A 14,836-nucleotide genomic window follows, 5' to 3' on the forward strand; every position below is an offset into this window, starting at 1 on the left:
TAGATATTTAAATATACAATAAAAATGTAGCCATTATGGTTGGAGAAAATCCCCCAGTGCCTCCCCCCAGCTCCTCCCCACCAACTGTGCACGGCTGGATTATACTTTTACCACAAACAGGGTAATAGAGAAAATGTAGCTGATGTACAGATCAGATCTGCCCTGAATACTTTGGCTGGCACTTCTAGGTACTACCATAAATACAACAAAAATAACATAATACAATAGAAATTAATAACAGATTTAACAACTTCCCACAAACACCACCAATTTCTCCCACACCCTTTCCAAGCTGCCAAAACTCTACAGTGAGAACTTGACTTCTTCCATCTGTCAAGAACCACTCCTCCTCCATCCATCAAACATCCTTATACTAAGCAGCATATGCCTGACTTACTATACATAGTACAAAGTAACTATTCCTAGTAATAAAAAGCTACTGTATAGGAAGGGGAGAAACTTTTCATTATTTCTGCATTTTTCCTACTTGAATGTCCTCTGGACTGTCTTCAGTATTCCAGGTCCATCAAGACGTACAGACACATTCTTAAGCTTCTGTTTCACTAGATTGGTGAATTCCACTGTCACAAACATTTCTTTACCAACTACCTTCTCTCCTTTCACCTGCAAAACAAGAGAAGAACACAGCTTACAAGTTGCTCATAACAAAATTATGGAATACCAAAGCCCCTATTATTAAATAAACAATGGACAAATATGTGAATCAATACCTAGGTTTTTTGTTTGTTTGTTTATGGAAGAAGCACTGTATAATAAGTCCTAATTCTTTGAGTCTGGCAATGAACATAGAAGAAAATACCAAATAACTCTGGACTCATGTTTCTCTTCTCTATGTTCACTTCTTTGCAAAGCTAATTAAAATGCCACCTTATAGCCAAGCAACTGGCCAGTACTTGCAAGGAAGTAGTACTATATTAGATTGTAATGGTTGTTTTTCCATCCAATGAGTCTTGGGTTTTCCATGACGATACAAGAGTTTACTATAGGGAAAAGAAGAGACACACAAAAGAGGACATGCCAAATTTTATCCCCCTCCCCATTTTTCCACACAATCTATCCATGTAGATTTAACATACACATGCAAAAAGTATAACAGAACTGCAAAAAGACCCCTAGTTTGGACACAGTAAAAGTCTATCTAGTAGTGTAACTAGGGCAGGACAAGTGTGGCACCAGTCCTGGGAGTTGACTGAGAGTGTGCACAAGGATCACCTCCTGAGAGTTTTTGCCCTTGGGGCAAACCTACACTGCGCTGCCTGGCCATGGGAGCCAGGCAGGACAATGCCACATCAAGCAGCATGTCTGAGGGGGAGCAGGAAGGGGTGAGAGTGGGGTGAATGTAGTGGTGCTGCCCACACTTCTCAGAGAGGTTCTGCCAAAAGAGCACAGCCCAGCTTTCAATATGTGTATATTTGGCGGGGGGGGAGGAGGGAGATGTGGCGCAAATTGGACACCAGGGTCACTTCTGAGGAAACCCAGCCACGAGGCTTCTGCCATCTGGTGAAATGATGCTGCAACAACAACAGTAGCTCAGGAAGGTAAGCCTTCCCTTCCACATACCCATGCCCCCCGCCCCCGGTTTACAGTGGTCAGCATACCTCCTACCCTTCCCCACGGGCACTCAGCAAGCTCACTCCATTGCTGGTTCTATGTATTAAAATACTGCAAGGGAAAGGAAAGACATACATATTCTGAATAGGATGGACTCTTGATTATTATAAATGTGAAGGTGATATTTCACTGATGCTACTGAACAGAAAGAAGCCTTCTAGATCGCAACCTATTCTAGATTGCAACCTATTCAGGTTCTCATCACTACAGCTTCCAGTTAGTTGGCTCCCAGACTGAAACAGATTTAGTTTTGACCTCTGTAACTTCTCAGGTTCTAATTCTAGCCAGGCCTGAACTGTGGAGGGCACCTTAGAATACATCACGTGTGAAACAAAGTGCATACCCTTCTTCCCTTAAGTGACAGATTCTCAGGACACCTTGTAGTGCACTAGTTCTCAACCTCTTTAGGCTCAAGGCACCTCTCAGTTGGCTCAAGGCACCCTCAGAAAATGTCAGCACTTAGATTTCAATCATTTGTTTTTCTCCAAAAAATAATAGAGCAATTCTTCTGTTGCAGACAACTCAGAAAGACCACAACAGGTCAGAATGCTTTTAATGCTATGTATTCCTATTTGAAACTGCTTGTGAATCATGTTTGCACACCTGAAGTGCAGCACCCTTGAAAAGGTCTTAAGGCACCCTAGCTGAGAATCACTATTGGACATCCTTAAAATCTCAGCTGATAGGCCTGAAAGGTAAAGGATGGTTTGGTTTACTAGGTTTTTGTTTTAGGATTTTTACTTTTTTTAGTGAAAAAAATAGCTTAACTCTTTCTAAAGTTTTAAACATAACCTGCTTACAACTGCACAACCCAAAAACAACTACACTGTCATGACTCCACCGACAGGGTTTGTTAGGACTGCACACACAGAATATTCCTGGTTGTAAACTGGGCCAGCAGGATGGGTTAATGCAAACATGGATGCTGGCTCTAGAAGAGATTTATCTCCTTTAGATCCAAGTTTCAGGTCTGCTGGGCAATGATCAAGCTCGCTTACCCAGTTTCCAGGAGTATAAAGGGGTCATCCCCAGGTAGAGTAGAGCTAGAGTAATAGATCCTACACCATGCTCATGCTCTCTTCTTGTTCTAGTTCCTGGTATTCCTAGGAGAATGAAGGTGCTGCTAGGGATAAAATGTCCCTTTCATGCCCCCCATCTCCTCTCCCTACTGCTGCTTATGTAGTACCTTTTTCACTATCAAACAGGTTTATCACCGTAGTGCCTAAGAACCAACCAAGAATAAAATGTTTCTGTACAGACATAGTAGCAGAAAGTCTGTGCTCTGAAGTGGCTATGCAGTATGCACAACAAAATAGACAAGACAGACACACTGTGAAGGCAAGGACACCTGGCACACTGAAGAGCATGGTAGCAACCAACAGTATGTTACTCCTACAATATTTGGAATGGTTAAGCTCAGAGATCACCTTGATGAGAAACACAGAGAATGGGGGTAATAGGACAGGGCAAGAGAGAAAGGGATACGTGGGGGAAGGAGGAGAGAGAATCTAAGGTGAAGAGCCTGGTAGACAATTGGAGCAGGCATAAGGCAGCGGAAATCCCATCACAGTTGTAGAAAGCTCTTGGAATGACCCAGCATCCCTGATTTGGCTGCTTCTACAGCTGCTTTTATGGCTGGAGTCTCTGGGTGACTCCTTTCTGCAGTGTTAGCCTAAGTACACATGGCATGGAGGTGTATCACTTAGATTCCACAGAAGGCCTCACATGAACCATTCTAGATTTGAAGGGCATTAGAGAGTTGGCTTGTTCCAGCAGGACCCTTCCTAGTGCAGCAGGGTCCAAGTGCTCAGGCACTCCAGAGTGCACCATAGGAATGGGAAACATATTTTTATGCCATAAATACGAACACAGGTTGGTGCTGTTTGCAATTCTCCAAGGTGTTGTGCACAGCTTTTCATTCTCTTGCACTCATCTTTGAAGTTCAGAGGGGAATTCACTGCTCTCTCTATGTAAGCCTATTTAGATATCCTCAAAAACCCTGGCATGCAAGACCAGAAAATGGATGCAGCAGACTGCAGATGAGGTAAAAAGAAAAATTTTACACTTTGGTGAACAACATGTTTTACTTTGGCCAGTATAAAATTGTGGAGTTAATGAGCAACGATAGCATTAACATCTGCATTTGCAGTGGTGCAAAGCTGAAACTATTCTTCTGTACTCTCAAATGTACATCCATAATAGAGCTGGTTCAAAAAATTATCATATACTTTTTTTTTCTTTTTTTTTTAGCAGAAAAGACTGTTTTTTTGAAAACCCCAAAATTCAAACCCCAGGTTTTCATCCAAAATAATCAAAGCACAAGAATTTCCCTTTTCAATGAAAAGGTTCTGAAAGAAAAAACCCCCCCCTCTTTCTGACCAGTTCTAGGTAGTAGTATTTTGTTTTTAAATCTACAATCTAATGATCTAAGAGATCACTAAGGCCATACCCCAATATCCTCATGTATGGCTTGATCTCACGTTCACTGGGAGTAAAGTTTCCATTGACTTGAATGGAATAGGATAAGGCATTTAAGGACTATAACTTTAAAATAATTTAGGTACCCAAAGTTGCAGATATGTTCCCAGTGGAGTTTTTTAAGGCACCTAATCTGTTTAGGTGTTTATCCTACATTGATTGTAACAGAAATTTGTGCCTAGCCTTCATAGGGGCTTTTAATCATAGGCATTACCTCCAAAGGATTTAAAAATGATTCTCAGTTTATTTAAGTGTAGCAGAAAGTATGCATTTACTTTAGTGTACTTATTACTGTAACCTGACCTTAAGCTAAATTTGAGGAAGGTATAATTTCCCATGAATTGATAACTCTAGTATTTTTTTTAATCAGATGAGGAAAGATCAACAGCTGATCTGAAGATAGGAGGGGTGTACAATTTTTGCATTCTTTCCTTTTAACTAAGAATCAATATAGGACTTTTTAAGTAGAGAAGAACTGACTTGAGATTCATTACATTTTCAGATAAAAGTAAGCAGAGTTACTAGTCTTTTCCTCGACTAAAACAGAAACATCTTACTATATCACAGAGACAAAAAGTAGAAACCCACTTTGTGGGTTTTGTTTAGCTCTTTGCAGCCCATCTTTAAACTTTTATTATTTACAGAAGTGTCTATTGAGCAAATATTTCTCCTTTTCATTAAATAGTCTTTCTTCATAACTGAAGAGAAAGGATAAACTATTTTGGAGGTTCATCTGGGGATAGTGTATAGGATGTTCTGTTTCAATACTGAATCTAAAGGATTAAATATCTTTAATATTTGGTTACGTTTAATATTTGGAAGATATGTTTGATGTGAAGTTGATTTGCCTTATTGGCTTCCTCTGTGGAATGATCTGTAATACAAAAAACCTTATATGAAGACAATGCTTATTTACATTTATAATTAGATTGGAATGACAATTTTGTATTCTGTGAGAGCAAACTGATTTTCTGTGAATTTCACAGGATTTTGAGCATGCAGTGTTTTATACCTACTCTCTTTTTTTTCTCCAGCAACTATGTGGTTTTATATGGTAATACCTATGATTTGATGAGCCTGGCTAATTTTGGAAGTTATTTTAAAATATGTAGTCTTAAAATATAAGGTGATACCTGGAAACTTGAACATTTCTTCAGACGAGCACACACATGCAAAACATATACAGGAAAAATGAAGACATATAAGCCAAGGTATTTATTTAAAGCAGCTGAACTTTAAGGAGCTGCATTCATAGTTAAGCATCCTAAGCAAGTGACCTGATTTTCAAAAGTGCCGAGCAATTTGAAGATGACTTCAGGGAGTTGATGAGTGCTCAGCATTTTTTTTAAATTAAGACATTTAACTTAGGTGCCAACATGTGAAATTAGAAAACTAATATTGGTCCTTATTTTCCAGTCTTTTGGCCATCAACCTGAGGGTTTTAGTGCTGTCAAAATCATTTAAGCTTTTGTCCTCATAGCTCCAATAGCACCACCTTACAATAATCAGGATAAAAGAGACCTTCCTAGACAGAATATTCCACTGTCTTCTGATTTAACAGTTAGAAAACAGAAATACATATTGGGGTAGCATAATGAGATTATAATCAAATTCAGCCAACAGCCAAGAACCTTCCTATATAAGATTGGGAAAGAAATAAGGGTAGAGATATGCAACTTTTCCCGCAGAGAAAAAAAATTGATTATATGGTAAAAAGCCGAGGCTTTTATTTAAAGAAATAATGTACTGCTGTGAATATGATCAAAAGATCTTAAAGGTATCCTTGGCACCACCGGGGCATAATTCAGGGTAGATTTTGATCATCACTGGGTGTGTCTACATGTGCACTTTACTGCAGAACAGACTAATTAGCTCCGCAGTAAAGCATCACTGTCTCTTTCATCCACTACATTCTCCCCATAGCTCCTGCTTCTTCCCTCCTTTGCTCTAACCAAACTTCCTTCACACCCTGCCTCCCCCCTGCCTCAGCACTTTAGTCACCAGATACCTCCTTCTGTTCTTATCCCCCTTCTGTAATCTTCCTTTTTCCTCTGGAATTCCCTTTTCCTCTTTACTGCATGATGTTAACGGGGGAACAGACAGATTGAGGTCACAGGAGAGACAGACTCTGACCTCACTGCTGATGCCCAGTGCCCTGGTGGCTCCTAGACACTGAGAGGAACAATTTGAGCTTAACCGTTGCATTTCTACACTGGCTCCCGATCAATACAGAAAGAACAGAACTGCCAAGACTCTGGCATGCTGCTGCTGAACATGGGCAAACTGGGCTCTCTCAGAGGCTCATAACTTTGCCAGTGTGAATTGTCATGGAGAGAGCAAGAGGTTTATCCTTAGCACTAAGGTAATCTTCTTGATAAGTATCCAGATTCTTGCTCTGAAGCATGGAGACCTTAACGATCCTTAACAAAACAACTGTAGCAGTCTTTGGAGATGGTAAAACAATACATTTTTCCCTAATCTCATTCTTGGAATTTGTGCAGAGATTTTCCAAAGAAATTCAGCCTGAGGCAGACACCTAACATAGAAAATTTCAGCTTAAACGGTAAAAGTTTGGCAAAACTATGAGCAAATGAAAACAAGCTCTTATACCTTTGGCATTTAAAAGCAACCCAAGACCTACTGTGCACTGCTGCCCCTCCCGCCTACCCGCCCCTGCCCAGCAGGTAAGTTTATGGGGAGGGAAAAGGTGGGGACAGATGGAGGCAGAAGGAAAAAAAATTATTTGGGGGCGAGCCTCCCTTGCAGTTAAGTCCCACCCAGCTGGGGCCCCATTCAAGTTACCCCTGCTCCTGCCTTTGCAGTACTGTCCCTGACCATGGGGGCCTTAATCTAGCCCCCACTCCTTCCCTCCCCCTTGGACTGACCTGCTGGGCTGAGGCACGCAAGTGCATGCACACAGGCACTCAGCCCTGCACCCCAGCCTCAGATCGACTCCAAGAGGCTCCAAGACCTACTGCAAGAGGCTCCAAGATCTACTGGTAGATCACAATCCAATGGTAGGTGACCACTGTCTCATACTGAAAAGTATCAGGCAGCTTTGCCTATGGGTGGTGCTAGCAACTCCATTTACATATTTATGCCTATTACTATCTGAGCATGCATGCATACTTAAGTACTTATGTACACATATGCACATAAACACACACACACTCATGTTTCCAGCTGCTTCTAATTCTGTATTAGTTTTGAAAATGTTGTTTGAAATGAGGATGTAAGGGCCAGAACTGCAAAACACATCTTGCATGGAGGATAGGTATCGATCTCCTCTGTTATATTCCTGAAACAAACCTTGAGGTGCAGCTTGGGGATGTCTAGGACTGAAGTCTTCTGCTTGGCCAAAATCTTTCTTGTTTCATTGAGACGTGCTGTGACGAAGAAATGCAAAGAGGCCTGGTCCAGCAGCTGACTGATGTAGTCGCTTGAGCTAATTAAAACCTCTACCACTTTTGCTGATAGAAAGAAAAACAAACAAGGAAAAAATTAAATTGAAGCCTGAGCCCAATATAAATTGTCAGTTATTGGTTCTAGCCCTGCCGACACTATTGCACGGGAGCTTAGAGATAAAATAAATCCTATTTTAGGTTTTACAACCCAAATGAAATTTTGAAATCTCTCTTCTATTAGTCTTTGTTTTTACTGTATTTGTGCCACATACTGTACAAACTCCCACTAATTAAACTCATCTGGGTAAAGCACATTCACTCCTTTCCATTCTTTTGATCCACCCACATCAAAACAGGTTCCTTAATTTGGTTTCAAAGCTATTCCCATGGTGACCACCTGGCATGGATTTACCAGGTACGCCTTGAACTTACTTGATGTGGCCCTGTTTCCTGAAAAGGAATTTCCCATCAGACCCCAAATCTTAAAATAAATGTTTTTCATCTACTCAAAAAATACTAGTTGCATTGTAAGTGAAGATTATTCTACAGTAAAAGAGAGAGAAGAGGCATATCAGATGGGATTTAATCACAAGGGAAAACAAGAGTAATAGAATCCCACTTTTATAGGGGCTGTGCTGGTAAGCTGCCAGTATCACTTACTGTGCCTGGGAAAGCCAAGGGAGACACAAGGCTGAGCTGCCTACCCTCCTAATCAAAAAATAGAGAAAACTAAATATAACGGAGTAGAAGTGATAACACCTTTGAAGGCTCAGGAAGGTTTAAGCTATTCAAATCCTCAAAGATGTTTTCAACCCACACAATTCCTTTAATCATTATTCTGAAAATCATGCATTCAGTTTCTGTTTGAAAACTTATTTTGCTCCTCTCTTTCAAATGGTGCAGTCTAGAAAGAATGTTTCTGACACATCTTGATCATATTGTAATATTCTATTAGCTCCAAAAAAAAAAAAGAAACAAATATATATGTGAAGAAGTTTCTTGCTGTGGAACTAGACTTGCAACACAGTGTTCATATTCCTGTAAAAATATATTTAGTTCATTTTCCTTCCCTCACCTTATCCTAGACAGAGGCCAACTCTATAGTCACTTATCACCAGATCACTATAATTTAGAATTCATAAGCCCATTTCATGGCCAGAGCTTTCCATGTGGCTAAAATTGCATCCTGTTAAGTCACTTAAATGCAGAGTACCCAAACAAGTCCCTGTGTGGTATATAAGCTCTGTTAAGCAGTGTCATAGTACCTTACATAGAAAACTTCAGCACAAAAATGAATTTAACCCTCTGGAATTAAGCCTGGAAAACAAATGAGGAGGGAGTGCTAGATATTTACACATATGCCCTCAATTTTTAAATAATGGTCAAATTCTTCTCCAAGTCAGACCAGTACAGTCAGAACAAATACAGAATTTAGTTTGTGCAACTGAAACAAATCTTTTTTATTGTCTAGCCAAGTTTTTTTTTAAGTTTTGGGGAATGTTACATCAGCTATTCAATAACTGATCCCAGGCGTTTAAAAATGTTGCGTGTTGTGATGAGCTAGAACAGTGGGATAAAGAAAAAGCACATTTACCCTTACCAAAGACTCACAGATGAATTAGATGAGTACCAAGAGACAGCTGTTGCATACTCATATTTGATCTCTAGTTCTCCTTAAAATGGGCTACTTCTTAATGGAGATTCACCAGCTCCAAATAAAAACATATAATTGGGGTGGGGGAGGGGGAATCCCACCCTGAGGTGTGGAGGACAGATTACAGATACCTTCTTTTACTGCAGGAAAGTGGGATAAAGTCTTTCCCTAACATTTCAAAGAGGATTAAATAAGAAGAGACTGGCAGCAGTTGGATCAGCATGCAATGTCTCAAAGGTTCCTGGTATCTCTGCTAGAGAGTGGTTCAGCTGACTAGCACATATGCTACAGTCAGCAACACACTCCATCCAGGGCCGTCCACTGCTCCTTTATAAACTACCCTAAATATCTACTCAGTGATACATTCTTAGCCTGTCCAGAGCCATCTTACCCAGTCACTGCAGAATGGTTTTTATATCAGATGTGCATCTGACACCCTTCTCTCCCTCTTCCTTGTATGAATCAGATAAGAGTAGGATTTTACTTTAATCTTATTATTGCAACTTACACCTGAAGAATCACAATGGTCTCTTCCCCTTTTGGGATACTGCAAGAAGGTCAAAATAGCTTAGCACTTGCAGCCATTCTCTCTCTCTCTTTTTTTTTAACTAAATCATATTACTAAGCACTGAACAAAGGAACACTTTCCATCTCCAAGACTCAATGTGGGTAGGTATCATCACCCCCATTTTACACATGGTGAATCAACAGTTTACTCAAGCCAGTTGTGTAGCCAGAGATGGAGTCTAGGTATCCTGAAGCCAGGGAGCTAAGAAGCCTGACTCCCACTCCAGTGCACCACACCCGATTACCTGCTTGGGGCCTATTTATGGAGAGAGTTTATTCTGGTGGTGGTACTGACATGGGTAAGATAGCAAACAACCAGCTTAGGCTGGAAAATGTTTCCATCCCCTCTTCCCCCCTTACATCTTACATGAAAAGGGTTCCAGTATCACATCAAAAGACTGGCTCTTGAATTCATTCTTCGGGACTCCCGTATAAAACACAATGTTGCCGGAAAGGTAAGCTGTTGCAGTGTGACGACTTTGGCCATTGTTTCTGAAAGTTATGGTGACTTTGAAATCACTGCCGAGTACAGCATGTTCCACTTCAAAGTCCATGTCAACATCAGACTGTGGCAGATGCACACTATCCTGCGTAGCCTCCTTTTTAACACCATACATTAGGGCAGTCTCGAGTGCTAGTCTCTCTTCATCTGTACCTACGGAGGAAGAGAAATTGTGTTAAAAAGAATAGGGATAATGACAACTACTCAACAGCTTCATAATGAAGCCTCTATCATAGGGTTCAGATTGGTAATTTTGATACTTTTGGCAAGAATTCTAGCCGTGGATGATTGGACCAACAGTATGGTTGGTGTAGACAGAGGCAAGCTGTTGGATATCACAGTAGTCTTCTTCAGGCCTTTAGTTATAAAATGCCAAAAGCAGCCTTTTAAAAAATATACTCCTTTAAAACATTACTTCAGTGCTCATAAAAAACCCACCAGATTCTGGGCCAGACCCAGAGCTCATTAGTTATGGACAAGTGTTCCATTAAAGGGCTGAAACCCTGACTCAGAGTTCTGGAGACCTGGTGACAGGATAGTGGAAAAGTGCTGCAAAAATCAGTTCCTTCATACGACAAAAATACACTATCAACTTTTAAAAATGTTTGTGGAATTTTCTAGTTTGAATGAAACTGGAAATTTTTTTCTGGTCTCTGAAAATTAGAAATAAGCATTCGCCTCCTTTTCTCTCCTTTTTAAGCTTCCAGTGGAAAAGGAGAGGAGAGAAAATGGAGGAGAGGGTAGTAATTGTGGGGGGAAGGAATGGATTAAGGGATAACAGGGCCAAGGAGGTGATCCTCCCCCTCTATGCAGCACTGGTCAGGCCACAGTTGGAGTACTGCATCCAGTTCTGGGCACTGCACTTCAGGAGGGATGTGGACAACATGGAGAGGGTCCGGAGGAGGGCACTCGCATGATCCAGGGGCAGCAGAGCAGACCCTATGAGGAGAGGCTACGGGACCTGAACCTGTTCAGCCTCCACAAGAGAAGGCTGAGGGGGGACCTGGTGGCCATCAATAAACTTACTAGGGGGGACCAGCTGGGTTTGGGAGAGACCTTGTTCCCCTGAGTGCCTCCCAGAGTAACAAGGAATAACAACCATACGTTGCTAGAGAGTAGGTTTAGACTAGACATTAGAAGGCACTACTTCACAGTCAGGGCGGCTAGGATCTGGAACCAACTTCCAAGAGAAGTGGTGCTGGCTCCTACCCTGGGGGTCTTTAAGAGGAGGCTCAACATTTACCTGGCTGGGGTCATTTGAACCCATTTCTCTCCTGCCCAGGGCAGGGGGTCAGACTAAAAGATCTACAAGGTCCCTTCCAACCCTACATCTATGAATCTACAAAGTCAAAAGAAGAAGTGGAAGATTCAAACCAAAATAAAAAACTAAATTTTTGTTTCCATTGAAGATCACCATTTTTCCCCCTCCAAAAAAGGTTTTGACAAGTCAACTGTTTAAGTATACACCTTTCCTTGTCATATAAGGGGGGCCCTGAGTATGCCTGGCTCTACACAAGGATCAGAGCCATGTGGTCTTGATTCCTACTTGCTGCAAAAAACAAACAGTCTCAGAGTGGGAGGGCTCTATGATTTCTATGGGATTATTCCATGTCACCATTTTTTTAAAAGAAAAGATTATTACTAGGAAAACCTTTGTTAGGAAGGAGGTCTACGGGGAACTACTGTCACTTAAGTTAAGTTATGCTTTATATAGTGGTTGATGAAAAGTCAACCTTTAAAATCCCCACTTCCAGATACATACATTTTTCAATGACAACTGACACCAAGCACCCTGATCAACACCACATATTTACGTTTGGGACAAATAGATGGAGTTGTAACAAAGTGGTACAGAAGTGGCATTAATTATGTAATTGAAATAAGTAAATAATGCATAACGGAAAACTTCACAATCCCTGAATTCACTGGCCTAAGAATGACTCCTTAATTGGTGTAAATCACTACAACTCCATAAACACCAATGGAACAACTGGACCTCAGGTTTCCAGGCATCCAAGCAAGGAATATAATGGCTCACCCAACTGTATAAATGTAGAGATACTTTTTGAAAGAAGTAAGTTAAATCAATTATTACACTTTGCTGTAAGATATAGCAACATCAGTGTAAGGTATTTCCAAGTAACAGGAAAAATGCATGTTTTTTGCAAAAGGATCTACAATGCATTTGGGGTGGAATTAAGAGGCACAAGATTTTGCTAACAGGGTAGCAGCTTCTCAAACAGCTCACCTCGTGATGGAGGCATACAGACCAACAACGAGAGAGAGAAATCTTAAGATAAATCTACTTAAATCTTTTCTACACTCCATTTTGTTGTGTACAGTAGTTTACCTTCTCGGAATTTGTACTGCTCAGTAATATCCTTCATTCCATCACTACCAATATCCTTGGTCACGATTAATTTCCCAATATGGGTTGTGTCAATTTGTTCAATCACTCTTGCCCCATTTTTCATTGCTCTGGAGTAAACAACATCGCTGTTAACCTGGAAAATTAAATATTGAAGGATTAAGTCATCCAGCAGTTTTAAAAACCAGTCTTTCATCCCCCCCAACTCAATAAGGCAGAGTCATTGAGTACTATCAGTTTCAATAGGACTAATCATATGCTTAAAATTAGACACTTGTTTAACCACTTTCCTGAACTGGACTATATGGATTCTCTGAAGACCCTAGGACATGAAAGAAGCTGACAAAGAAACCCTGAATACTCACCTTTGCTCAGACACACCAGAGCAGATCTCTGGGAGTAGCCTGGAGCAGTTTGGAGTAGATCTGAGTGCTCTCCTCAGCACTTATCTCCATCTCTCCCAAGAGATAGCCTGAATAAGATCCAACAATGCTTCTGAACAGACCTCATTTAAATGGTGATAGAACTGATGTGGGGAAAGGGGCCACACAACTGGCCACAAAGATGACACCAAGTAAACACACCCTGGGTGACCAGAACATGCCCAGAAAAGACTTATACTAATAGTAAGTTGGTAAAACCATAAAACAGCTATGAAATCCACTTTATGTTTAGATGTATTAACATGGTGGGAGGCCCATTCATAGCCACTACAGTCAGTTTTCACCAGCTAAGGGTCTGGCCTACTGTCAACTTGTTTAATATTGATTAAGATTTTTTGAAGGTTAAGTAAGGCTTGACAGAAATATGGTTTTAATGATACTTAAAAATATTGTTCTGAGCTGCAGAGCCCAATTATTGTCATCTATTTGTATTTTAGTAGTGTCACACAACATGGTAGTGTTGTCCATATCTACAGGAAGATACACAATACATTCTCTGCCCCAAGAGCTTACTTGTCTTTAAGGTCTTCACATCCTGCGTATAGTGACAGTTAAAATCCTGAAGGAGCTGTGGTGTGTACATTCTGCCTCTTCTATGTCTTTGGCTAATGACTACTTGTGCTAGCTTTATTACCTGTGCATTGACCTTTCACAAGGGCAAGCACAGAGTAACTTTCTGTGCATCTGTGACTTCATTTGAACTGGAGAGATTCTTATGCTTACTACTCTGGCAACTAGGAGCTTAAGAATGGAGACTCCCCCCATGTCACACCTACTCAATGGAATGGAGTCGCAGTATTATTTTTACAGGCAGCATATAGGGAACAATGAATCCACATATGAAAAGTGGAGACCAGTTTCCTATCCCCTTCTTGGTGTCATTGATATAATTCTATACATATAAGTGTGGGCAAGCCAGTCAATTTACTTGTGAAATAAAGTCAATAACTGGTCATTTGATGAGCAATTACTTGACTGCAGTCAAAAGTTGCCAAATATTCCAGGGAGCCAAGAATGTCCTTGCGTAGGTGGCAGCCCCCCCTTCCACTCCCCCCCATTTAGGACCAGGCTTGTTCCTCTCTTCTGAGCTTCCCCCCCCAGTGAAGCCACTTAGGGCTGCAGAAGCTGCTCTGTGCTGAGGGAAGAATCAAAACCAGCAGCACAGAAACGTTTCTTCTATTGGCAACCTGCTGTGACTACAAGCATCTCCAAGTACAAACAGCAAAATGTCTGAATAGTTAGCCTGCTGCCTACTTAGCATAATTTCACTTTAAAAGCTGACTTTTGTCTTTTATCATTGCTATGTATTTTATTTCTATTTGATTTCTTTTTTTAAATTTTGTAACCATTTCAGCTTCAAGAAAAATGCCAATGAAAAGTGGAACTGTTCAGTCTTGAATAGCATTCTTATTTACACGTACCTAACATTGGTAGTTATCAAAATTAATTACAGTTTTTTAGAATTTAATTTCCTTGTTTCACTATAACAGTTAATTAACTTTGTTGTAATTAGGAAAAGTGTATCTGATCTACTTACATGGGTGGATCCAGGATTGGTGAGGGGATGTGGTCACCCCCCCCCCCCCATTCATCCTGCATGCCTAGCAAACTCTCTGAGCTCGTCAGCATGTCAGTGCAGCTCTTACTGGACATGCCCTGTGATCTCTGAGTGCATAACCTGATCAGCATGAGCTCTGGCTAGAGTCCCTGCTGTTGAGTAACTCCAGTGCCCAGGGGGTGAGTGCTGCCACTGCCCTCCCTTCTCCCTGGCTCCCCTTTTCCCCTGAT

At 40.9% G+C, this 14,836-nt stretch overlaps 1 protein-coding gene across 2 annotated transcripts in view; it reads right to left on the minus strand.

The window, feature by feature from the left end:
- Positions 1-14,836, minus strand: part of F13A1 (coagulation factor XIII A chain) — a 97,295-nt gene that overhangs the window by 11,700 nt on the left and 70,759 nt on the right. For both annotated transcript variants that reach the window (XM_019542911.1, XM_019542901.1), the window contains 4 exons: positions 12,588-12,741; positions 10,103-10,390; positions 7,420-7,580; positions 488-624 (listed from right to left, as the gene is read on the minus strand). In XM_019542911.1, the coding sequence (XP_019398456.1) occupies positions 488-624; positions 7,420-7,580; positions 10,103-10,390; positions 12,588-12,741 (740 nt within the window). The remainder of the gene's footprint in view (positions 1-487; positions 625-7,419; positions 7,581-10,102; positions 10,391-12,587; positions 12,742-14,836) is intronic.

This window comes from Crocodylus porosus, unplaced genomic scaffold (assembly GCF_001723895.1).
Source record: "Crocodylus porosus isolate Cpor-Errol unplaced genomic scaffold, CroPor_comp1, whole genome shotgun sequence".
Taxonomy (NCBI): Eukaryota; Metazoa; Chordata; order Crocodylia; family Crocodylidae; genus Crocodylus; species Crocodylus porosus.